This window comes from Eubalaena glacialis, chromosome 8, assembly GCF_028564815.1.
Source record: "Eubalaena glacialis isolate mEubGla1 chromosome 8, mEubGla1.1.hap2.+ XY, whole genome shotgun sequence".
Lineage (NCBI taxonomy): Eukaryota > Metazoa > Chordata > Mammalia > Artiodactyla > Balaenidae > Eubalaena > Eubalaena glacialis.
Window position 1 is genome coordinate 73,695,344 of NC_083723.1, and position 27,513 is coordinate 73,722,856.

The 27,513-nt window shown below is 37.2% G+C and overlaps 1 protein-coding gene across 4 annotated transcripts; it reads right to left on the minus strand.

The window, feature by feature from the left end:
* STEAP2 (STEAP2 metalloreductase) lies at window positions 1-27,513 on the minus strand. Of its 4 annotated transcripts, XM_061197828.1 has the most exons (7): window positions 27,360-27,450; window positions 15,793-15,917; window positions 15,029-15,553; window positions 12,007-12,534; window positions 8,990-9,154; window positions 6,879-7,026; window positions 1-203 (listed from the first exon to the last, which is right to left on the minus strand). In XM_061197828.1, exons 3-7 carry the CDS (start codon window positions 15,518-15,520, stop codon window positions 100-102), a joined length of 1,437 nt encoding a protein of 478 aa, XP_061053811.1. In that variant the 5' UTR covers window positions 15,521-15,553; window positions 15,793-15,917; window positions 27,360-27,450; the 3' UTR covers window positions 1-99. The 4 variants fall into 4 exon arrangements, with proteins under 4 accessions (XP_061053811.1, XP_061053809.1, XP_061053810.1 ...); XM_061197826.1 differs by lacking the exon at window positions 1-203 and having other exon boundaries at window positions 6,560-7,026; XM_061197827.1 differs by lacking the exons at window positions 1-203; window positions 27,360-27,450 and adding an exon at window positions 22,360-22,541 and having other exon boundaries at window positions 6,560-7,026.

Here is a 27,513-nt window from a genome sequence, read left to right on the forward strand (position 1 = left end):
TTTACCTGAACCCTACTCTCAGGACATTAACACCACGCACTTCCAGGCAGCTGCAGGGGGAGCCATAGCCTCCAAAGATCCTGTGCTCAGGCACAAAGGTCAGTTTCTTTTCCTCAGTACAGCAACGTGGCAGGGGTGACAGTGGCGGCAGTGGCAGCAACAGCAGCGGCTCCACGCTGGGACCACAGGGCAGCTCCAGGCCACTGGCCAGGAGGAAAAGCAAGAAGTTGAGACAGTGATGGGGAGGGGCATGTGCAGGAGGATGCAGGCATGGCTGCACGGATGTGGGGTGATAAATAACATAATTTTCTGTAAAAATGAGGCAATATTCATTAAACTATCTCGTTAAAGTCTGTAGGACCATGTTGCACAAGATACTAGGAATATAGTCATAAGACAGATAGAGTTCCTGCTATCAGGAACTTACAGAATATAGCTTAAATATTGTGTTCAGTCCTGGTTTAAAGATACTTAATAGGGCTTCCCTGGTGGCGCAGTGGTTAAGAATCCACCTGCCAATGCAAGGGACACGGGTTCAAGCCCTGGTCTGGGAAGATCCCACATGCTGCGGAACAACGAAGCCCGGCACCACAACTACTGAGCCTGCGCTCTAGAGCCTGCGAGCCACAACTACTGAGCCCATGTGCCACAACTACTGAAGCCTGCACGCCTAGAGCCAGTGCTCCACATCAAGAGAAGCCACCGCAATGAGAAGCCTGCGCACCACAACGAAGAGTAGCCCCCACTCGCCGCAACCAGAGAAAGCCCGCACATAGCAGTGAAGACCCAACACAGCCAAAATTAAAATAAAATAAATAAATTAAAACAAAAGATACTTAATAAATGCTAGTGAAATGAAATACTTTTAAGAATACCATCTCATTAGATGGATGTTTTTCTAAATGTCTACTTTGGCAAAAACAAACAAAATTCCCCCCAAACCCAAAACTGTTCCATGCATTGCTTTCTGGATGCTTCTGAAAAGAAATAGAAAAGTATTAGATGGCTTCCATCAAATATTGGAATTATTATTCAGTAAGAAAGAAAAATCCATTTGTATATAACATTTCAAAAAAGAAGTTAAATCACATTAAACAGTACTTTTTTATTTAGATGTTTATAAGGCAGATCTATGAGAATGATATAAAAACATGGCATAAAATTTGATAACGATATTTTAGAGATTACAGAGTTTTAGCAAATATCTATTACACAGTTATAAAGAAGACAGTATTTTCCACGCAGATACAAAATACCTAATGAAAGGTCAAGGCAGGAAAATGAGTATAATTAATTAACAATGGAAAATCAATTCTAATGTGAATTGCACATTATCCTTTAAAAACTTTTAAAGGTAAGAGTTATTGCAATCTAGTTTATTCAAACAGTGTTAAACGGCATCATGATAAAGAACTGAAGGCCAGAATGGATTAGTTTTGAGTTCATAAAAAGAAACCCAAATTTACAATGGCTTAAATACAGGAAAAGGCAGTTGAAGTTGTGAAGTAGTCAAGATCTTTTTAGTTTCTAACATGTCGTCCTTAGGGTTTGGCCTTGGTCTACTCGGATATTTGCAAGGGCTCCTGTTATATCACAGTTCTGGCAGGACGATGGAGGAATAAGATAAAGGAACACATGCTGCTTTTCTTTGAAGAGACTTCCAAGAAGTCACTCATTTGTTCCCCTACGTCTCGCTGGCCAACACTTAGTCACACAGGAAAACCTAATGGCAAGGGCAGTTGAGGAATGTGATGGGCAACAGCTTTTAAAGCAGGGTAACTAGACATTGAGAGACAACATCCAGTCCCCATTCAGGCTGGATATCTGTAAAGCTATGAAAGACCTTTAAAGAAAATCTTAAGAGAATCTTCCTTGGAGGTGGCAATTTGGAAATCATAAAGAAAGCACCTGCTTTGGTAATTTAATTTAGCCCATCTAGCCATTAGGAGAATCCAAATAGTCTGCCCTAATTTTGGATGACTACATGTTGTTAATCCAATGATTTGGAAAGTTAAAAAAATCTGAGTACAGTAGTCCGCACCCCCCTTATCCACAGGGGATATGGTTCAAGACCCCCCAGTGGATGCCTGAAACCAGAAATAGTACCAAACCCTATATATACATACATATGTTTTTTCCTTTACATACATATCTGTGACAAAGTTTAATTTATAAATTAGGCACAGTAAGAGATTAACAACAATAACTAATAATAAAATAGAAAAATTATAACAATATACTATAGTAAAAGTTATGTGAATGTGGTCTCGCTCTCTCTCAAAATATCTTATTGTACAGATTTAATGCCTTTTCCATCTTAATTAAGCACTTGTCACACACCGTGGCTGTAACTTTTGCAGCATGAGGTCCAACGCAAAACTAGCTTGAATTTCTTTTTCCTTCTTCATAATTTCATGGATAGAAGGATCTTTCTTACCATAAATCTTAGCAACCTCAGCATACAATTTTTTTTTCTTATTAAGTCAAAAACTTTCACATTTTCATTTACAGGGAGCACTTTACAGCTTCTCTTTGGCATATCTGAATTGCTAGCGTCACTACTCTTGTACTTTGCGACCATTATTAAGTAAAATAAGGGTTACAAGCACTGTGATACCACAACAGTCGATCTGATAACCAAGACAGCTACTAAGTGACTAACGGAAAGGATACACCGAACAGAGGGATAATTCACCTCCCGGGTGGGCGGGGTGGAGCAGGAATGCCCGAGATTTTACCATGCTACTCAGAATGGCACACAATTTAAAAGTTATTATATTAATTGTTTATTTTTGGAATTTTCCATTTAATATTTTCAGACCATGGCTGATTGTGAGTAACTGAAATCACAGAAAATGAAACTATGGTAAGGGGGGGACTACTGTGTGTACATGTGTTAAGCTGAACTAAATGTTTTTTGGTATCATATCGACAGAACCTCTGAATATTAGCACTTTATAGTTTTCTTGCATTTAAAAAAAATTGAAGAACCTATTCATCCCTATAAAATTCACTGTTCAAAGGTATGAACAAATTGTGTTTCCACTAAAATTATTACAGTGTCATTTAGAGCAATTACATATACTGAAGATGTATCAGAATTTGCTTTACTGACTTATGAACAGTTGAGGGTGGAGAAGCTCATTTTCATGACAACACATCGCAAATATAAATCTTAACGCTAGACTCAGGTTATTATACTATGTGTTCTTTAAGTCATGAATTTACAAAATAATTTCAACACGACATTTTAGGCTGTTTAAATACTTATTTCAAAACAGAGATTTTATAGACTGACAGTTTCAGTGTTCATAATATTCCTAAAGAAATATTTATAAATTACATTGATGGTACTTTATTTAAAACATCACATAAGAATCTTTAACTTTCACAAATAAAACTTTTTTGGAGGAGAAACCTCTCTGTACAGAATTTATTATGAAATAGTTTAATGGCAAAAGGCAATTAAAAAGAATTAAGATTTTACATATTACATAAGAGATAAACAATAAAAAAATTGGATATGATATATTCTTAAAAGCCCTTTTACACAAATAATTTTCATAATTTGACTGTAAGGATTAATATACATTTAGTTACTATTATCAAATTAATTTTAAAAGTAAAATTCCTTAATCAACTCAAGATTATGCTAATTTTAAGAAATTAATCAGGTAGTTTAACACTGGAGCTCATTAACCAATCCCATATGTAGCACAAAATATTTCTCTCTGATAAATACTTATAAATATAATTTATTCATACTTTAAAATATTTTAAAATTTAAATAAAAATCTCTACATGTAGACAGTCTAGGCGAATTTCCATATATGCTTTGAAAAATATATGCTAGCATGAATATATTCTTATTTAAACATGATTTTAAATATTCTTAATAGAGGAGACATGGAATCTGCACACAAAAGCTAGGTAGCATGATTCAGTCAATGATTAATTTCCTCTTAGGAAAAAAATTACTTAATTATTTTGCATAGGATTAAAACTAGGTATATTTTCTACATTCTTAAAATTTTCTCAGGGGCGCTTCTTAAAATACAGTTGAGGAAAAAAAAATCCCACTACTTTAAAGTTCCCACTACTTTCTCACATCTAGCAAGAGCAGAATTCAGTCCTACTTCTGAGGCCAGAGTAATGATTTTTAAAGAATGATTATGAGAAATAATGATTAAGAAAAATAATTAGGTAGGAAATAGTAAAATAAAGCAATTAAAAGTCATTTAAGTAAAGCAGTTAAAAGTCAATTTTTTTTGCATTTTTAGAAAAGCTTTTAAACACTTAGAATTATAATGAATATATTATATTTATTCTAAAACTTCAAAATTATTTCCTCTTTGTAGTACTGAAAAGGAGATATCACCATTTCAAACAACTGTTACATTTTATATACATTTTCATAAACTTTGTTTTTTCTCATTTTCAAAGGCCCCACTTATCTGTAATAGTGATAATTTTATTTATCTTATTGGCTAATTAAATATATACATGCAACAATATACTTCAGTAGTCATCTAACTTTTAAAAATATTTCATTGTATTTTCACGTTAACTGGTGCAAGTATGGGCTTAAGGGAGTGGAACTATAGGAATGAGAAAATATTAAAAATATGCTCTTAATTTCACTAGTCCCCTATATAGTTTATAGATGTTTACCTTTAAGTTATCACCCAACTGAATCCCTACTGAGAACTAACAAGTAAATGATTATCAAGAGGGAAAGAACATAATTAAAATAAAGAAAAAAGAACAGCTCAAGTAAAAAGTACAAGCTACTAAAATTCAGCAAGAAGAGGACATCAGAGAATCATGAATAGTTTACCAAACTGACATGATGCGGTAGTAGGGAAGGAGCCATTGGTGGGAAAGGTAGCCTCCACTAAGTAAAAGTCCATTTATCTTTGGCAGCTGGATTCAGTAGAACCTTACTGGATAAGTTTAAAAATGTTATAATTTCAGGAAGAGGAATACATATAATTGTATCTGTCTGCAACTTTCTATTTTAATAAGGAAATAGCAAATGGAAAAAAAACCATAGGGCTTTCTAACCAAAGTATGAACAAAATGCAATTTTAATGTGGAATGTCAGCACTGAAAACTTTCATGAATAATCTGTATGATTCTATGTCTCTAGAGTACATTTATAATTAACTGCTCATCTAAATATCCTTCGTGCTTGCAAACTGCTCCCTAATTAGTGGCTGAGCAGGCAGGAGGACTTCTCAAGAAGAGAAAAAGAGATGACCAACTCTACAGGGACTTTTTAAGATTCTGTACGACCTCAGCCATTGGTTAAAACTGCTGTGGTCCTATCTCTGCTGGAGTCCCTCACTGCACAGGGAGGCCTATGGACTGCCATGGATCTCCCGGGTCCTGTCCCAGGCAAGATCCTCTCCTAGGGTAAGTGTGGATTATCCCACAGGCAAGGATAAATTTATGATTATAATATTTTCATATATCTTTTGACACCCCACAACACACTGTAAAGAATGTCAGTGCCTTTATATCAAAGAGGAAGCATCTAGATTGGTATGCGTGGGGATGGGGCAGGGGCCATACAGCCTAGCGGCTAAAACTGTAGCCTCTGAAATATGACTGCCTGGACTTGAATGCTGGCTCTGCCACTCACTAACTGCATGACCTTGGGCAAATTACTTAACTTTTCTATGCTCCAGTATCCTTATATGTAAAATGAGGATAACAGCTACCTCTGTCATAGGGTTGTTGTAAGTACTGAATGGGAAAATACAAGTAAAGTGCTTAGAACAGTGCCTGGCAGGTTATAATCCATCCATGAATGTCAGTAAAATCCTGTACCATTCGGAGTATGACTGGCTAAGGTGCAACAGCTTAGATCAGCTGCCAACTCCTTCTGTGTAAACGTAACACTTTCCCACTAACTAGAAACAATTATAAGATTCCCAAGATTGGTACTAGATGAGAAAGATCAGTTTTGGAGGCCAGATGTTACTGTCTTCTCCCTGATCAGTATATTAATATGCAAATAAAACTGCTCTGTAACAAGACAAAGAATAAAATCTTTCATGAGGTACACATTATCAGTATATAGTCCATGTCTCCAATGCATTTTAAACATAATTTCAAGTTCAGTCTGTCTCTTTAATTTGTGTTTCTTTATAAATCACATTGGTTCATACAATTGATTACATTCTTCAAACCTGATCTTATGAAAGGAATTAGGGATTTTAACCACGCACCCTTTCCTAGACGCTAATGTAATGTGTTCTTTCTTAAAAATAATGTATGGTTATGCATTTCTATTTCTTAAGCTGGATAATAATTAAAACCTTACTGAAGCTTCAGAAAAGAAATATATCTATTGAATTATATTAAAACTTAAAGTTCTGCTGGTGTGCAAAGTTTTTTAACATTATGTTGTATCTATATTATTAACTACAAATATTTCTGCCTGATTATGGAATAAAGTTTCTTAAAATAACAATAGTCTTACGATTGTACAAAACAAAACAAAACATACCTACATTTCAACAATAAGTTGACTATAAAAACTCATATTGGCAAAATGTGACATTAGTGAAAATAAATTTGAAGAAAATTCTACCACTAATTCAGTTGAGATCTCACTGAAGAGGTTTTAGCCCATAGCAATTTGACAGTGCACTTGCAACTGCAGATAAAGGAAGTCATAAAAATAATGGCATGAGGAGAACTTTATATGGCACCAGGGAGCACCATTTATCATCACATTACTGTAACCCTCTCTGGTGAGAGATGAGGAACTGCTCCTCCAATACCTTCTTCTAGAAATTGGCTCTTTTCCCAGCCTTTTTTAATTCTCTTTAGCTTTCGGCTTATACATGGAAGGAGTAAAATGATCTTACCCAGAATTACAATTGAGGGCAAAACAAGAGCAAGAACAAAGTTTGGTGGTGTATAAAATCTGTAGTACTCTTCTTCAAAAGCTCGTTTCCATCCATAAATTAAAACATGGAAAGTACTTATGAGCAGAGCAACATAGCCAAGTGTAGACTTGAGATAGGGGAGGAAGAAAAAGAAACAGAAGAAGAAGCAAATTATTCAAACTCATAAATTAGCCCATCCAGATCTACCAAGTTTATATTTTGATAACACTATTTTATCTTAAATTACTGAGTTACTCTTTGTTCTCTACTGCATTAAACAATTTTAGTATTTTCATATATTTCTTATATATTTATATGCACTTTTTCTTACACAAATAAGGCTGTATTGCATATAGTCTAATATTCTGATTATTTTATTTATCACATCCAGAACCTTTGCCTCATGTCATTAAATATGAAAACATGACTTTAATGCTATATGATATTCTATTGAATGGATGTGCTATAATTTACCTAACCATTCCTTTTTGTTGATCATTCACTCTGTTTCCTACTTTCCTCAACTATAATGTCACTTTAAGCCCTTTTCTACATTTTGGTTTATTTCCTTAGAATTGATTTCTAATAGTGGGATTACTGGTCAAAACATCTGGGTTTTCCTTAAGGATACTGATAAAAACTGGAAAACTCCTTTATAAAAGTTATCCACATTTCTACCAGTTGTGTATCTTTTTTTAAAAAAATGTGTGTATGTGTGTATATAATACATGTATACATACGTGTATAATAAAATTAAATGCTGAAGAGCATTCTCATGAGTATACACACACATATATACTAGTTGAAGATAAATATGAAAAATCTTACAGTATTAATATGTAACATAAAAAGCATTTCAAATGGCTTTATCAACCATATTAAATGAGATTATTAAGAGCACTTTGTTAAACAGTTCACAGGTTAAAATCAAAAAGTTCAGCATTTTGGGTTCCCTACGTTATGTTTAATTGCTTATTTAAGAAATGGTCTATGTTACACAAAATGTAGTACTACATTGGCATAATAATGTAACTTCTAACTTCACTGGGGAAGAATCAACTCTCTCGCAGAAAATTGTTCTGCTTGCAATTACTCATCTAAATTTATAATGATACTTTGCACCCGTCTAGCACCTTTTATCAGCGGGCCTTCTATTTCTTTTCAGGTGTGATTAAACTAGCAGTTGGGAAAGTATTCACATTTTATTTCCCTCAAAAAGGAAAAATGAATTTAGACGAGGGATATGCCCTTAATTTGAATGAGATTTTTAGATCACTTAAAAAAAAAAAACTCAAGTGAATAGGCAAAAAACAAAACAAACAAAATTTAGTGTACCACCAAATGACACTCATCTGCATATTGTGCTATAAACCATTTGGATACAACCAATACTGATTTTATGGTAATTTAGGTAGGGTCTCAGTTTGAGTTATATATTTTTAAAGTATGCAAATGTATTAAATAGCTATTACTGGAGAAAGTGAATGTTTAACTTATCAAAGAACACAATGTTATCTTGAAACCCCTTTGTAGACACTCATATACATATGTATACAACTGATGCACCAAATACATATACTAACAAGAATGATAAGGCTGGTTGCTTGCCATAATCCATTAACTACCGCTTGTGTTTGTGTGTATATACACATTTCCTTTAAAATATTCAGACTGAGCTTCTCTCCACTTGAATTACAATGAATGAGACTTTTCTAGACAGATCAAGATGACTCAAAATATAAAGTAAGTCTTCATTCATTTGCCCAATAATAAATTGACTTTGGTATTAAACTTGATCTAAGCTCATTCATCCCCCACTTTTTTTTTTTTTCTTTTTCAAATAACCTTTATCTGTAACATAGTAGGCAGTACTATCAAAGCTTTCCAGTAAAGTCCTGTACTGGTCTTTCACTTACTAAACCAGAACGGTCCTAAGCTGGCCTCTAGCGACATAACATTCCACGAGCTAGATGCATGAACAGCAGTCCCAGGGGCACTCTTTCATTAGCAGCATATTTAAAATCCAACTGTACTTAACTGGAATTAAAAATCTATGTCACCCAGTCCCTCACCAAACAAACCCCACATACCTGAATGAAGCTGAATTCCCTCCAGTTTAAAGCATTGCTCACTGAAGGGATGGAGGTGACTGCCAGGAGGGAAAGTAAGCCAAGGCTCATAATACCAAAGGAAATATACATTTCAATTCTCCAAACTTCTTCCTCGTTCCAAGAGTTTTCAATATTTGCATGAACCTAACAAGAAAGCAAACGTGAATTTCCTTTGTTTGGTAGAATATTAACTGATTCAGCACAGAGTTCACTCTTGGCCTAAGAATATGTCATATATGGACATATAACATTTGAGTTGCACTAATTCAATTTAACAAACTGTTATGGAGAACCTGTTACTGGATGGTATTGTTCCAGGTGTGAGGGAAAGAGAAGGGAGAGTTCAACAAAAAGAGGACTAAGATTCTCTCCTTCCTCACCCACATGTGAGAAGGGTGGGTAAATCTGTCATCACATTTGTAATACATCATGGTGACAGGGACTCTGGAGTCCCAAGACCATGAAATACTGAGTGGTTGGTTCCAGAGGGACACAAAAGAAGTACTGGCAGTTAGACTTAGTTTAAACTTGGTTGAATATTTTGGGTACATTCTGGCCTTAGTTCAATTTAGAATCCAGGCAGGGAATTTCTAAACTATGTCTGTGCCTTCCTTTCTCACATGAAGAATATTTATATGTTGATTTACCTCTTCTTACCTTCTTTTCCCCAGGAAGCTGAGATTTCCCTGAGGATAAAGCCCTAAGGAGTGCAAATACTTATCCACTTGAATGGCCTCATTAATATACTTTCCAACTGTCCAGTTGCCTCAGTCAGTACATTCCCTGACATTGATAATGCACATATAATCAAGCCAGAGTTTAACTCTGAATATGTCGTATTCTGCATAGGGACTACTTTTAGAATTGTCTATTTACATGCAAACAATATAATTAGAGTATAAATCAAGGCTTGGATTCCTTGGGTTAAAGCTTTGGTTTAAGTAATCTATTCATGGAAAACATTCTAACTTAACACCAGCTTAACTTTTTGTCCAATTCCAGGTAACCAAACATACTTGAAATTAAAAAAAAAAAAAAAAAAAGAGAAAAGCTATTTCTTAGCCATTGTTCCCTGAAGCAATCATACCAACATCCTGAAAAGAGCCACAGAGCTTCTCTGTGGATAAAGGCTCTTATTATCTCGTTTGGTGTCTATACAACAATACAGAATAACAGCATACCTCAGTATACCCGGAGATTACAACCTGAATCTATCTACAGGCCCTCCAAATTCATCCCTTTCTTCCATGAGTATGTTTTTTGAGTGTCTACAATGTGTCAGGCACAGTTCCAGGCATTAGGTATATATCAGTGAACGAAACAATTGTGAACTTACATTATGATGAGAGAAGGCAGAGAACAGTAAATAAACAAAGAACACAAAGTGTGTTAGAAGGTGGTAAATACTATTGAACAAAGAGAAAGAAGAGCAGGTAAAGTAAGAGGGGCTGAGAGTACCAGGGTTGAGTCAGAAGCAGGTGGCAGAATGTAAACTGGTGTCCAAACGAAGGCCTCACTGAGGAGGTAAGAACTTGAGGGAAGAAATTTTCACATGTTGAGGTATGGGGAAGTCATTCTGGCTTATACATGATTTGCCTTGAACTTTATGCTAATTAGAACAGCTTGTCTTACGGCCTGTCAAACATACATTGTACATCAGCTTTACCATTAAAGAGAAGAATGTTGCCCATCATCAAGTTATGCAATGGGTTCAGTCACAACCCACTGTCAGTTGACAACGAGCCCTGAGGGGAATTCAGGAGGAAAAAAAAACAGGATGAGGCTTTCTGTGCTTTGAAATATTGGCCCCTAGGTAGTTAAGATGCATATCTCAGGAAGAATTTCAATGACCCCAGATTCTTGCATCTTCCCATATATAGAAAAGCACTAACGTCATTAACCTGAGGTATCTGTTCTTTGTGATTAGCAGCAATTCTTTATCAAAGATGTATGTTTGACTACACTTATTTCCTAGCCAAAAAATTCACATACACACTGGCTCCTTCCCTGCCCCTTCAGAACAGTCCCCTCAGAGCTACTGAGAGGTTGTCTTCAGTTTGGCGCAAATAAAACTCTCTTCTATTCTTATTACTGATTGTTTATTGATTATTTGTGTCAACAAATTGAAGACTTGAAGGAGGTGAGGAAGCTGGTGGAGGGGATATCAAAGCCTTAGTAGTCATTTAAGTGGTTATTTTTAGAGAGAATGGCTTAAAGAACATCAATCTAGTAATTTTTTTCAAATTATTTTAGGTTTTATTGTTGAAACAAGTGTAAGTACTGGATGCTACATACTTGGACCATGATGCCTTGGTTTCTTATAAAATGCAAAAGCTCTTAACACATTTGTTTAGTACACGGTCCTCGGCTTTCATTGAAAAATGCTACATCAAAGAGCTTCAGTGAAACCCCTTACATTTGCTGAATGGAAATTATTGAGGAAAATCATAGTCTATTCCATCATCAAGCCCTTTCTATGAAGCTCTCCCGGAGATTTTCTTGAAGAGCTAAGTGCTAGAAAAGGTTCATCTGAGGAACCAGTATCTTTCCTGCTTTATGATAACAAAAACCTTGTGTGTGTTTCCTGATCTTGACTTCCTATTCTGTTTTATATTTTCACTAGTTCTAATTTTATTGTGTATGTTTACTGAGAGCTGCCTTATTATTTCATGGAACATGGCCAATTATAAAATAATTAACTGATGCTGAAAGTAGTCACTGCAATTGTAATATTAAAAAAAGACCAACTCTTCACCTCTCTGTTTTTATTCTGCAAAGAAAGGGATGGTAGCTTTTATTCTAAATGATTCTGAATTAGCTGCATAATTCTTGTGCAGAAACATTATTTAAAGAACAATTCTTTCTCTTCCCTAAATATACCAAAATTTCTATTACAAGGTATGTGAAGTTTTACACTGTTTTAAATCTCACGTTTTACAAATTATAATAATCAACTATTTTACTAGCATCAGATAAATACCAAGCACGTTCCATACCTGCTGATAAGCCATGTTGAGAAACAAGTATCTTTCTGACCTTCTCATTGGTAAGCAGAGGCTGTAGGCAACATGGACTGAAGCGAAGAAAAAGCTTAGTAATCCTAGCTGTTTTCTACACTGTAACCAGGTCTCCAACCAAGTTGGAAATCTCCTATACTTGGTGCCATAATAAAGCTGATAAGCAGCTGCCAGGAGACCTGCCAGGTAGACCAGGGACAGCAAAGTAATGGCAACTATGGGCAAGGTTTTATTCACAATTTCAATAGGAATCTTGTAAAAGTCACTCTGATGGTTTCTAACATATGGATGAATCACATCTCTGACAAAAGAATAAAGAAAGAAAAACGTGGCCAGGCTTATGGCTACTACCACTGGCCCTCTCCAGAGAGTAAATAGTCGCAGGGGTAAATTTTCAATCTCCCTGGCTGATGATAATGATCCCAAGTCAACGGGAATGAAATTCAACTGACGGGCAAGTTCAATAACCTGTTGTCGAGCTTGAATATTGTTGCTGCATATATAAACCTATGGAAAAAACAGAAGACTCATCATTACTATTATTGCTTATAAAAATGGTAACAATCACACGCTCCATTTAATGCACAGAGCATCACTTATGATGACCCTGCGTGATGCAAAAAAATTAAGGAGATAAAGCATTTATTAATTTATTAATCTATTTATAGGTTAAAATAGTATCATAAAGACAACAAAGTCCTTGCTACCTTCAATGACATGAAAAGAAAATGCAGAAAAATCTAGCTTGAACCTGGGAATAGAAGTCCTCAGGGGAAGGGAGGCGGGAGGAGAGAAAGGTTTCTAGATCACCAGGTTCTGAGCAGCCAAGGTAAGGTCTTCCCTCCAACTGTCTAGGTGGAGTTTGAGCTGCAGGCCATGCCCCTCCCCTGTCCAGCTCTCTCACTCCTGCAGGGAACCGGGTGGGGCTGGCTCTCCAGGCTTTGGTGGACAGTACTTAGTTCTAGGACTAGCGATTCTGCCAAGTAGAGTGATTTCAAGCATTGCCCTTTATGGCTATTCAGCAAGGGAAAAGATAAGCATGGATTCTGAATGGTTGAATTTGTAATTAAAACCTCTAAATGATGTCATGATGCTATACTATTTATAAAATTTAACTTTTGGCTTAGAAACCAATTCACCAAAACCATGGATAATCTCAGGTATATTATTTCATTGGTCAGAATTATGAAATTCTTTCATCTTTAAATGAGGATAATATATTTGGTGGGGAAAAAATAGCATTAATAGGCTTAGTTAAACAGTAAAGTAACTGCCATTTTCTAAGAGCTGTTACCGCTATAGGAACTCTAAGATGTGATTGTGATCAGTGGGGGTGAGGGTGGGCTTTCAAACTACCAAAACCTCTTAGATATTGTAATGTAGTTGAGAATTCACAAATATTTGTTGAACACCAAGTTCACAAGTTCCTGGCTGGAGTGAGCCAGGATTAGAGTTAGAAAACTTTTGCTATAAAATCTCTGAGCTATGTTCAGGGAAAACAAATTCCTAAATGTATCCCTGAGGATGTTTATATAAAGGCTCTGAAACAGACCACACTGAAATGCTTGCCTACTAAACCTAGTTACATAATGGTGAGAATGTAGAGCTCTTAGGATTATTAATTTTATCTAACGTTAACCATATAAATGACAAAGTCTATACTACTATACAAATGTTGATAAACATCTAAGATGGAGCAGGGAAGGTGGAGAAATATATACCAAAGAAGTAAGGAAAAGCATTTTATTTTTTTCCTAATTTGATAAAATTAAATAAATTTTATCAAATTTATTACAGGTGTGACAATGGTGGATTAAACTGTTTTTACTTCACTGGGAAAAAAACTACAAATTATAAAATTTTATAATAAACCTAAAAGAATAAATCAAACATGCATAAAGCCACAAGGACTACAAAATACAAATGAAACTCTTTCTGTAGCTCACATTGAACTTAATCTCTTGTTCTACAATTTCTTTTGTTGAATAATTAAAATTATCACAAATATGGGCAAAGGATTAAATTCAGGTTTATCTCTAATTTGCTAGATTTGTATCCATTGCCAAACCTTGGTTGATATGCAAAAGAAAAAAAGGATTCAGAAATACTCTCTAGGAAAGTAAGAAAGTATATATTCTTCCAAATTAAACACTTCAAAATGAATGGTTATCATGACTCTGATATGCAGCATATAGTGATGTAATACTTGAATTTATTTTCTAAGACATCTAATCAACTGTCTTTATGGACAAAAATAAAAGTATTTTATCATCATGCTTCATTATAATGCATAACCACACTTTTGAAAGATTTTTAAGGTGCACTATTTTATGTGTTTACTTATAAAAGCTGCCATTCCACAAAAGCATTGATGGAGCTCACCATCTGCTTTATTCGCAAACTGAACTAAACAGAACTCATAGATTAAAGGAGAACCTGAGAAATCCAATCTGCTTCTACCTTCCCCACACAGATTAAAATCTACCCGTAAAATAAAACAAATTGTACTATTTAAATTCTATGAATAATCTACGTAAAATAAAAAGGTACTTCTAAAGCATTCTTCTTGAGGATCATACTACATAGCATTTCGCGCAGAGATGGGATACTGTTAACCAAATAGCTTCAAGGAAGGAAGAAGGGAGGATGGAAGGATGGGTGGGAGGGAGAGAGGGAATGAAAAAAGACATGATTGAGATTGTTTTAATACTTGAGGAAGCAAGGAGATGGCCCATTATTCAACTGCCAACCTTGCCTTTTTCTTGAATTAGCTGATTATGATGGGAAAGTTCCAGTTATTTTCTCAGCTTTTCACATCATTTTGGGAATAGAAATGTGCCCTTACAAGGTCAGGACACAAATCTTCAGGAGCTCATACATAGTTTTCAAAATGATAATCACTGGAGAGTGTCAAAATTCAGTTTTTAAATATATGATATTTGTTTTAACTATTTAAGTACAAAATACCATCTAACTAAGAATAAAATTTAAAAATACATACTTGTCGGCTGGCATCCTTTGGTCCTAACTGAAGTGCCCAAGCTGAGATAACATTAAATCCTTTCACAATCAAGGAGTCCGGGAATAATGAAGCCAAATATTCTGCATTGGATTCTGGGTATTGGTTTATCCTCATGTTATTGCTCACATCAATCAGGATTTTACCCACAAGCAGATGTCTCAGGTCCCACAGGGAGGTGTAATGTTCTCTATGTATAGCAACAAATATTATATTTGTTTTTATTAGAGCATCTTCATGGTGAGTAACATCTACTACATGAGGAAAAAATTCAGAAGCAAACTTAGGATTTCTGCTTCCTATGACCACATGATAGCCACATCTAATAAGTCGAATGGTCAGGGATTTAGCAAAATCCCCACTTCCAATTACACCTACAGTGACCTTCCTTGCATCTTTGATACCATTTATGCCATTAGGCAAAAAAGTTTCGCTAAGGCTCTTGGGGCTTCCCATCATAGAGATCGATTCCATAATACAGACTCTTCTAAGATCACCAGGGATATCCTAGGGGAGAGAAAATAAAATGTTCATCAGTTACCTATTACCAAACATGAATACACTTCTAGATGTTATAACAACATCCCTTATTTCTAGAGGTAAAATAGTTTGGCAAGCTATATAACCTCGAACACTGCAAGACACAATTTGAAGCTAAAAACGGATCTCGAAATAGAAAAATGACCTGTCACAAAGTTGATGTGCTAAAGTGGAGCTTCTCAAATTTTAATGCATACTTGAATCACCTGAGAATCTTGTTAAAATGCAGATTCTGATTCAGTAGGTCTGGAGTGAGGCCCAAGATTCTGCATTTCTAGTAAGGTGTTGCCAATGTTGCTGGTCTATGGGCCCCTCTTTGAACAGCAAGGCTCTAGAGCACAAAAGGAAAGAGACTGAAGTTTTCAGCAAGGGAGAACTCTTTACAAAACACAGTTCTAACAAGTGTGATTATCCAGTTTCTCAGCAGACTAAAGGCAGCAAGTCAGAAATGCCACTAAAGGTAGAGAAGGACTATGACAGTTCATCATAGCTCACAAGACAACAGAAAACAGAAAAACAATAATAAAAACCAAGAACTTATTTGTAACCCCAAACTGTCTACAGTCATTTGTGATGGGGTCTACCTCAGTAGCTAGTGAGGGACTTTATTACTAAATGAGAGTAAGCTAAATCAGCTACTAAAAAATGAAACCTTGCACTTAAATAATATTTTCAGAAAAGTAGGCATCAAAATATAACAAAGAATTAATTAAATACGATGCACTTCTATCATTCACCCTATGTCCTATTAACTTATCATAGAGAAAGATAGCTTCCCTGTGTAAAGGGGGTTAATAATGTGTTTATGGTCTTAAAGTACACAGTATTTATGAAATCTTTTTCTCCCCGTTTTTTTTTTTTCCATTGGTTACATACAACATGATGCAGTTATTTTTTTCTGGAAAAATCTGTCAAATTCTTTTCTGAGTGACTAACACCTTATAGGTTCATATTTGTTGTAACTTGCTCAAGCATACCAATCAGATCACCATGAATCAGTGTCACTGTTGGGTCTGGATAAAAAATACTCTTCCATTTTATCTGCAATGCACAATTTCTTTTATGCTAACAGCAGATGTGGATCACTTCAGAGAACTTAATGGATTTTACAGGAACAGGTGGAATGTTTTAAAAAACATTTTTTTTTTGGTTTTTACTAAATGAAATTTGAAATTACTGGAACAAGGAAAATCCAACTTTTTACCCTAGAACTGGAACATGTTCAATGACTCCAAATACATCAGTAAATTAATCTTTAAAAAGATAATAATAATATTACCTAATACTCATATAGCATACACTGTGCGCCAGCTCTGTGCTTTACAAATTAACTGAGTGAATCCCCACAACTACCCTATGAGATAGGTACTAATACTCTCGTGCCCATTTTGCAGATGAGGAAACTGACACATGCAGATGATAATCTGTACAAGGTCACAAGAGAGAAACTAGAGGAACCAGGATTAGAACCCAGGCAGTCTAGCTAAGGTATGTGTCATCTGGGTGCATGTAAGGAATTTAAGAAAGATATGGGGGCGGGGGCAAGGTGGAAGAGTGATGGTTGTGTTCATATTAGTGTATTCTCCTTCTTTGGTCATGTCATTGCTCCTTAGCATTACCTAGTCATCTTAATGTCTAACTTGGATCTTGGGAAAGGAGAAAACTCACTATTTTTTAATCTATTACATGTTTCATTTCATACTTTTCAAGATATAAGGGGTGATAATTATTTGTTTTCTCTTGGAGTGACCCCATGCACCCTGAAAGGCAGGCAGGGGTCAGAGGCACCAGGATAGTACAAAACTGTCAACATCTTCTTGGAGATATTGTTGGCTACTTGGAGAATCAGGAGCAGTTAAAGGAATCAGAAGTAATTAAATCAATGCTCATTTCATTAAACAATTCAAGGTAAACTGACCAACCTACCCCTAGTCATATACATTATCTAAGGGTAAAAAGAGTTAACTGGACTCACACACCAGAAACCAAGTTTCCTATATCCCAGTCCCAAGTTCTTCTGAGTAGAGACTGTAGCATCTCCCAAAACGTAAGAATTTCAAAATCTTTAAATATAAGAATCATGATGATCAAGACCCTTTCAAATGAAAAACAAAAACAAAACAGTACCACTTATCTGCTTATTTTACAAAGCAAGTTCAAACCCCTTCTGCACATCAGAATGTGAATAGGTAAAAATACATTAGGGCCTAATAATGTCATCTCTGGGTACCTCATTATACCATGTATTTTACACATATTAATAAGTGACTCTGTCCTAACATGTCTGGGCCTTATTCACATTGTATTTCTAATGGCAAGTTCTAACTGAACCCTTTAATAGTATGACTGTGCCTACAAATAGAAGTTGGCCTAAAAAATGGGACTCTTTTCATCAAAGTGTTAAGGAATGTAAAAGCATTCATGAGAGAAAAAGAAAAACAACCTTTAACAGATCTGAGAGACGGATTATTTGTGCATTGCTGAAAGCATATAATAATACCATATGCTTGTGTGCTATTTCATAGTTCACAATATTTTCACATATATTACGTTATTTAATTCTCAGATGGCTATGAAGTACATATTATGCCCATCTTAAAGATGAGGAAACAGAGGCTTAGAGAACCTTAGCAATTTATCAAAGACAGTACAGTTGGTAGTTAACACAACAAGCCTTCAAATACGAGTCTTTTGACCTCTGCTCATTCTAATATTGCAATGCAAACATTGTATGCAGAATCTTAAAACTGTCTAGATCACCAAATGTCACCCATTAACTTTATTCTCCAAAAGAAATACTAACTCTAAATAGTTCAAGCTTAGGATAGTTTTAGGTAAATCCAAAGCTATAAGGTTAGGAATTCTAGCTACCAATCAATCAATCAAATCAATCAATCAACAATAAATCCAATTTTTAGATCAAAACCAACCAAAGACCTAAATTTATTAATACTACAAAACAAAACATGATTGGTTGATGGGTATCTCTTGGAGAACCCCCAGATAGCAACTCATTTTCTTCTGGGGGCTCTGCAAACACTGTGAAGGTGTGTACTGCTTCAAGAGGGAAGGGAAAAAGAGCCGAGAAGTATGTCCGTATCCTGTGGAACCCACCCGTACACAGACTTAAAAGCAATGCATCTCCACAAACTATGGGGGCTGAGACACTGGAGCAAAATCTCATCAATCACTTTACAATTTCCTAAGCCATCATTTTGGATCACTTGATTTGTTAACTTCAGCTGAGCTGAAGTTTACAATCGTGACATCCATAAAAAATGGGGTTATAAGAAGTGAATTATGTCAATAGCTGAAAATAAGAGTAATAAGCACCTTACATTGTACATTTCCACTGACAAGGAGTGATGCAACTATAATCTAAAGGCAGATCTACTCTGCTGTGATCCAGCGTGAATTTATCCAGGCCACTGTGTGTTTTGCACATAAGAGATAAAGAAGAGAAGCATGGTGCGTACACTTAAGAAGTTTACATTCCAGTTAGGAAGAGACAGTATGTACTTGGAATACAAAGCAGAAAAAAACCCCTCATATCAGCATATAATTAAGAACTAGACTGTATGATCAGAGCATAGGTATTCTAGAAAATCAGGGAGAGAAAAATATCACATGGTGTTCCCTTACCTCAAGTCATTCTATATATTTATGAATTGTACTTGGGAAATAATCTCTAAATTACACAGAATGTCTTCAAGCCAGGTTCATGACAGTACACTACAGGCTCATTCTAGCTTAAAACCATAAGGATCCAAAATTAAATTTGGCTTTCTTACTTTAAAAGTGCTAGGGCACTGGTTCCCAAATATGAAGCTATCACTGGTCGACAGCAATTAAAAAGTATATGGATACAATAGGGAGTTTTTCATAAAATTATTCAATTTAACAAATTGTCCTTTACTCTGAGAATATCTCTTAACTACCTTTACTGGTCAAAATGTCCTTTTTTCATAAAAGGATAGTGATAACAGCTGTTTGAGTTGGCAGTCCTATATAGATCCTCTCCCTCTCCTTTTTATTTTACTGGTCTGACATGAGGAAACTCTCTATATAAAGTGCTCCTTAAGCCTGTTGGAGAGAAAACATTTCTGGGGAGGGGAGAAAAGCACCTTGGAACAAACTCCCTGCTGCTAGAGATGTCTGCTTAATCCTTAGATATCAAATATCCCAATCTAATTTTCTGTGACTAAATTGTGATTCTTACTATCATGATCTTTGGGTTGCAAAAAGATATTCCCTACATTCTCAGCATTTAAATAAACATATAAAACCCAACTGTTTATAACAAAGTATTTCTTTGAGGGAAGAGGTGGGGTTTTTTTTAGGTTTTTATTTTTTGGAAGAAATTCTTAAGTCCTTTAGACAATGCCAGAAGCAAAGCTGCAATTCTGCTTGAAAAATTAGAATGTGATTTCTTAACGCATGGTTCCTCAACCAGCAGCATCAGAATCACCTGGGAACTTGTTAGAAATGTAAATTCTTAGGCCCTACCTGAGACCTCCTAAATCAGAAACCCTGGGAGTGGAGCCCAGCAATCTGTTTCATAAAAAGCCCTCAGGTGATTCTGATGCACATTAAAGTTTGAGAATAACTGCCCTAATATAATGCAGTCCAATCACTATTCGCTATTTGCATATTAAAATCCACTTAAGTCAGACTATTAAATTCTTTCCCTCAGCTGAAACTTTTGGGTAATCTGTATACATCCTCATTTAAAAATCATTTTCCAAAAATTACAAAATAGTAATTTTATTAAAACTATGCAGATCTATTCTTTGAAATTCTGTTTATAAACTATGGTAATTACAAATGATTCATTAATATTTCATACTTGGACCTGAGTGTCTTTTTGTGTTACTGTTTTATAGAACCAAAAGGTTTTCAGAAAAGAAATATAATAGCATTAAAGCAAAAGTTTGACTAACTCCAAGCCTTCCAGACTTTTCAAATAACCAGAATTTTAATGAGATATTCAAAATTACAAGTAACTTCCAAGATATTTCCTAGGCTCCGTATGTATTCAATATATACGTTTATATGGGTATGATTTTATGATGTTTCTAGGTCCTAAATCATCAAAACAAAACTTTATATGTTTATTATGTTGCAATTGCTAGGGTAAGAAAGCAGTCTAATTCATGGTAGGAAGATTTTCAACAAAAAAGCATTCTGGTTAAATTTAGGTTAGTCTAGAAATTCAATTTTTAAAATGTATTACTAAAGGACTTCAGTTAATAAAAAATTTTAGGATCTTCTTCAATAAATTAAAGCAACAACATCCCAAGACCTCCCCACCAACCCACTTTTCTTCTGTGTTTAGGCCAGAGAAGAAGCTATACATGTTCTTCCATCCACCTCATAATATAGCCTGCTACGTCAAGCACACCTGTGTCTCCTGTGCATGCCTGGGCTTTCATAGCACTGCAATTTAACATGACCAGGGGGTATGTCTAAATTGAAGCTGGGAGTAGCAGGTCTTATAATGGCTGAAATAATTTCCCCATCTTATAACCTTGTTGCAGATGGTACTTTGAGATAAGGACACCTATATTTATTGGCTAGCAAATACAAATTTTTCGACATTGCAGTAACTTATTCATAAACAAATAATTTTCTATGATGGGCCTGCTATTCTAGCCTCTACACAAACCCATTTCCCTAATTTCAATACCATACCATAGACAGTTTACAAATGGCAGCAATGCCCACTGGGTGCTATGAACTTTAGGGGTCTCTGATGATTGACATCAATTTAGAAATCAGTCCACAACCAAAGATCAAAATGATACTCACCCATCCATCCCCAACCATTCCCCCATCCAATGTCTCATTGAACCCTATCCACCAGGCATGCAGCTAGACGTTAACACTCCAATGATACAAAACAGGCAGTGGCTTCCTGGCCATCCAAGCAACATGATTAAATTATGAATATTGAAGCATATATAACAACTAAAAAATAAGTTTTATTGAAGTGAAATATACATATCATAAAATTTACCCATTTAAAATGTATAAATTAATGATTTTCAGTATTTACAGTTATGTAACCATCTCCACAATCCAATTTTAGAATATTCCCCCTAGCAGTAACTGTTATTACTCAAATTTTAATAAAACCTGCCGAGAGTATATGCCTCTTTAAAGAAAATCCTACTTCCCACAATGTCCTGAAAGCCCCACTGGCTTTTATACACACAGCAGATTGTGACTTCAGTTTTGCTGACTCTGCTGGATGCTATGGGAGTACCAGAGGGTCCCACTCACTGCTTGGGTTAAGTGGAGAGGCAGAGCCTCAGTCTCAGAGCTGCCTCTTCCCACAACGGAGAATGACCTTCTAAAGCAGCGGTTCTCAGCTCCAGCTGCACCCTGGAGTGACCTGAGGAGCTTTACCACATAGTGATACCTAGTCACCACTGCCCCTCCACCCAGATTTTTATTTAATTGGTCTGGGGTTCAGCCTGGGCATCAGGATTTTTAAAGAGATCCTCAGGTGTTTTAATATGCAGCCAAGATCGAAAACAACTCTACTAAAAGAGTTAGGATTCAACCTCATACTTATTTTGGTATTTGGAGATAACAGATGTGGCTTTTTGATCCTCAGTTACGCTCCTTTTCACACTGTTGTTTGTAATAATGAAAAATAACCCTAGCAAGAGACTAACAGCTGCCCTTGAATGCTGGAAGCTGTAGAATATGCATGCAGCCCTTTCCCCTTTCTCACGCAGGCTCCGAGCTATCTCAGAAGGTCCACTCACTATTTTGCAATTTCCTCTCTTCATTTTTTGGAAAGGGCAGTGCCATTCCTTAAAATGTGTCATCCCACCACACAGCACACATTGTTCCTGTTAGCTCATAACATTCAAAATTCAGAATGTTCCAGTGAGGGTGTCTCTTCTTTCCACTTGACGAGGGGCTCCTCTCCTCAGTTCTCCAGGCATCAGAGGTTCTGCTGACCTGAGCAGACGAGAATTTCCAGGTGGACTGACTATCAAGCTTTAATGTGGGTATGATCATCTAGGGATCTTGCTACAATGCACATTCTAATTCTCCAGGTCTGGGGGGGGCTTGAGAGTATGCAGTATGCAGTTCAAGGTGATACCCATGGTCCTAGTTCATGGGCCACATTTGGACTAGCAAGGCGCTAGAGTTTCTCTACCTTTTGTTTTGATCTTAGTCACAGGTAATACAGACTAGATAATTGAAAAGACTATGACATTTATAGAAAGTTTTGTTTATGTGGTGTCGAGGAGAAAGAATAGGCCCAGGCTTCTGAAATCACCTTGTTTTCTGAGTCTTAGTTTCCTTTGTTAAATGGAAAACAAAAAAGTTGTACTTGACTCTGCATTCCTTCCCAACACTAAAATTCTTTTGTTTCCAAGACTTATAGCTATATAATAATGGTAATCGCTAGCTTTTATTTAACACTGTGACACTTCTACTTTATGAGCTCCATCTAACAGTGTGATTTAAGTAGCATATGGGTTCCTTGAAATTTCAAGGTCACAGTTTTCTTGAGTGGACATTTGACTTGATGTATGCATTTAATTCTTAAAGTATATTATCAAGCTAAGAGAATTCCATTACACTCAGATACATGAAATCCTAAGATTTTCAATTTAGAGGAGTTTCCTTGACATTCCTCTGGCTGAATGGCAGCTGTTGTGCTATATTAATTTTATAAAACAGAACGGAATTTGTTTCACAAACATCTAGAGCATTAATTGTTGGATAATAGTAACTCTGAAAGGGCTGTCCTCAGAGATCTTGATGACATTCACAACCTGCTGATTTGGATGTGTTATCAAGAAAATGTAATCCTCCAGGGCCATGAGATGAAGTTAGTGTAGTTTTGACTTTGAAAGCCACATCTGAACCTTTCTTCTTCTGTCCTGCAAACCCCAAGCTCCTTTGAAGCCCATGGCACCTCGTAATATCTTCTCCCTACACTCACTGCTGTCATCTACTGACTTCTAGCTTATTCATTATCACTAGTGACTCTGGCCCCCAATACATACACACTCTTCCTTTCTACCCCAGCAGTTGTCATCCTTGTCTACTACTTCATCATTCGAATGGATGAAGCATTCAACCTCATGGCTTCATTTCCTTCACTTATTCATCCAAGGCAATGAATCTTTGCCTCCACCACAACTCAGATATCTCCAAGCACTATCTCTTAGCCTTCCAATAACCTTAGTCAAATGTTCACACTGATAATTCCAGATGGTAGAAGAAATCTGATCCACTGACTATATTCTCACTTTCCCGGTTTCTTTATCCATCCTAGATTCCACAGTGTATATTTATCATTTCTCACTTAAAAAGATCGACTCTTGTTACAGACTAAATGTTTATCATCCCCCATCCCCCAACAATTCATACGTTGCAATCCTAACCCCCAGTGTAATGGTATTAGGATGTGCAACCTTTGGGAGGGGATTAGGTCACAAGGGTGAAACCTTTATCAATGGGATAAAAAGAGAGCCCAGAGAGCTCTGGGCTCTCTTCTGCCATATGAGGACACAGTGAGAAGTTGGCTGTCTATGAACCAGGAAGTAGGCCCCTACCAGACTGAATCTGCCATTACTCTGATCTTGGACTTCCCAGCCTTCAGAACTGTGAAAAATAAATGTTTATGGTTTAAGCCACCCAGCCAATGATATTCTGTTATAGCAGCCTGAACAGATTAGGACAACTCTCTTGCTCTCCATCACATCCACTTGGCAAAACTCAAGCCCTGGAAGAACCCAGCTATCCATTTTCACTGTATCTGTATCCAAGTTGGTGAAGGCTGCTAAAGAAAAATCAGACAACGCAGCTCACCTTAAATTCACAATCATTAACCTCACCTATCAAAGGACAGTCTGTCCACTTCTGTCCTGGAGACCATCCCTTTTCTCCTCCCAAGCAGCTGTGGTTATGATCTCCTCATAGACATCTCAAACTTAACAGGTTCAAAACAAAACACTTTTTCTACCCAGATCTGTTTGCATTCATCCAAATTTCCTCTTCTCAGTAAACGATATCATTACTCATCGGTTGCTCATGCCAGAAATCTGAGAGTGATCCTCCAGTCCTTGTATTCCCTCACTCTTGACATAAAATCCAACACCAACTTCTGTTTTCCAAAATATTTCTTAAATCCCTCTCCAATGACACCAGCTTAATCCAGGTCTCTCTCATCTCTCACCTGAACTCTGCAAACATTTTCTAATAGTCTCTCTACTTACTCCTTTGCCTCTTTCCAAACCATTCTCTAGGAAGCAGCTAAAATAATCCTAAATTGTAAATCAGATGATGTCTTTCACCTCCTTAAAAAATCAGTGGCTCCCTGTTGCATTTTCAACTACAGTCACCTTCTTGACCTAAATGAACCTGACCTGAAGGCTCTGAATGAACTAGCTAGTCCCAGCACAACTCTTTTAAAAAAATATTTTATTGGGCTTCCCTGGTGGCGCAGTGGTTGAGAATCTGCCTGCCAATGCAGGGGACACGGGTTCAAGCCCTGGTCTGGGAAGATCCCACGTGCCGCGGAGCAACTAGGCCCGTGAGCCACAACTACTGAGCCTGCGCGTCTGGAGCCTGTGCTCCGCAACAAGAGAGGCCGCAATAGTGAGAGGCCCGCGCACCGCGATGAAGAGTGGCCCCCGCTCGACGCAACTAGAGAAAGACCTCGCACAGAAACGAAGACCCAACACAGCCAAAAATAAATAAATAAAATAAAGAATTATTTAAAAAATATATATATATTTATTATTTATTATTTATTTATTTAGGCTGTGCCGGGTCTTAGTTGGGGCACAGGAGATCTTTGTTGCAGCATATGGGATCTTTTTAGTTGCGGCTTGCGTACTCTTTAGTTGCGGCATGCATGCGGGATCTAATTCCCTGACCAGGAATCGAATCTGGGCCCCCTGCATTGGGAGCACGGAGTCTTAACCACTGGACCACCAGGAAAGTCCCCCAGCACAACTCTTCAATGTCATCCTGTATGACTGTTATTCCCTATGGTCCAGCCACAGCATCCTTTTCTTGAAGTAGAAAAGACCAATCAATTTCCCATCCTGTGAACACTGCACATCCTATCATGTCTCTTCAATACAATGATTCACTCCAGTTTTGTTCTGTTTTGAGCTCCTGGTAGGTTTCCTTTCTTATGTAATTGTTCTTTACTCATTACTATTTCCCCCACCAGAAAATAAGCTCCTTGAGGGCAGAACCACGTTTGTCTTGTCCATCATTGCCTCCACAGTGCCTGGCACATAGTGTATACATTAAGAATGCAATAAATATTCTTTGTTGTCAAATGCATCCAAAAATGTCAGGACCAGAAGAGATGTAATAGGTCTCTAGATAAGATCGCTCATTTTGCTGATGGCTTGTGGGCCGAAAGCGGGTGATATGTCAATGTCATGGTTAAGTCAATGTCATGGTTACTGGCTGAGCATAGACAGAATAAATGCATCTCCTGATGCCCTGAATGCCCTTTATTGAAACTGCAGTGTTAAAATATAATTACGCTCATTCACTTCAAGTCTATTTTCCATGTCACTAGTACAATAAAAAGTGACCTGGATACAGTTTTTCATTTCCTTTCTGCACAATTAGCTCAATTCATCATTAATACCGTCTCATTCCCTCGCCCCTCCACCCCCCCAATGACTGACAAGCTAAGAGAAAGAAACTGCAGCCATTCCAATTATGTTTGTAAATATGCTGCAAAATCTCTAGGACAGGTGTTTTTCTTCTGTAGATAGCTTTTAAGCTTTGAAACAAGAGAGAGCTGTAGAATAAAAAGAAAATACAGCCTTAAAAAAAGAAAAAATAAATGGAGATCAACACGACGAGGAAATAATAAAGGTGAAGAAAAAAGTGTATGGGGTGTGATGGGGTACGTGCTTTGGAGAGGACTAAAAAGGTTCCCAGTATCAGGGCTGTTAACAGGACTAGAATCCAGTCAAAGTCAAGAGGGTGGCAGTGGGGCAGGAATTCGAATTCTACTTGCACTTTCACCCACAGCAATGAGTGATAATTAACCATGGCCTGGAATAAGTTTTTCCATCTAAAAAATGTACGGCCTGAGGAGTAAAAACTGACATCAATCCTTCTCCAAGGGGTGGGGAAGATAATAAATGGAAATCTCTCGACAAAAATTCCCTTTATCTCCCTGCTCTATTTTAAGAGCAAGACTTTTGGGGCATAATTTTCAACAAGTTTTGGCTGTGGCTGAATACAGGGCTCAGATAATTTAGGACACTCAAAGAAGAGGCCAATTACTTTCTAACACATAATGGCCTAAACACACCACGGTCACATCACTGGGTAATAAACAAAATGACTACTAGAAATACTTAGATTTCGAAAAGCTGCGCTGCCCGATCTTCAGTGAAATGCTCCGCATGAACCCAAAGTGGTAAGGAGACTATCAGGGAGGCTAAGGTAACCTGCCCGTCCTCTCCCTTTGGGGCACATCCTACCTGGGACAATGTCTCTCCTGGCCTCCTTTCTCCTGGGCCCAACCAACCTCAGGACTTTCTGGGAGCTCGGGGAAGTAGGGGGCGGGATCCGTGGAACAGACACCCTTCCCACTCCCCGCCTCTAGGTACCAGGCGATCCAGGACCCCAGCAGCTCAGGCGGACGCCGCAGACGGCGCGGAATCCAGGGGAGGAGGGATGCAGCGCTTGGCGCCGACCGCATCTGGCCCCCCAACTCCGCCCCCGCCACCGCGTCTAGAGCTCTCCCCAGCCCGCTCACCTCCGTGCCCTCCGCGCCGCGTAGGGGCGGGCCTCGCAGCTCTCCGCGAGCGGCACCGACTCCCCCGGGGCCTCCCCGGGCTCTAAGGCCTAGGAACCGCGCCTCCGGCCCGCGGCTGCACACTGGCTGCCGCGGCGGTCGCGCTCGGGCAGCT

What these genes read in the sequence shown, in the direction of transcription:
- STEAP2 (XM_061197830.1), bottom strand. Translation starts at nt 15,520, where the DNA reads ATGGAATCGATCTCTATGATGGGAAGCCCCAAGAGCCTTAGCGAAACT. An exon ending in CAAAGGATGCCAGCCGACAA is followed by an intron (nt 12,535 to 15,028) that starts GTATGTATTTTT and finishes TTTTTTCCATAG; the next exon opens with GTTTATATATGCAGCAACAA. An exon ending in GGGAATTCAGCTTCATTCAG is followed by an intron (nt 7,027 to 8,989) that starts GTATGTGGGGTT and finishes CCCTATCTCAAG; the next exon opens with TCTACACTTGGCTATGTTGC.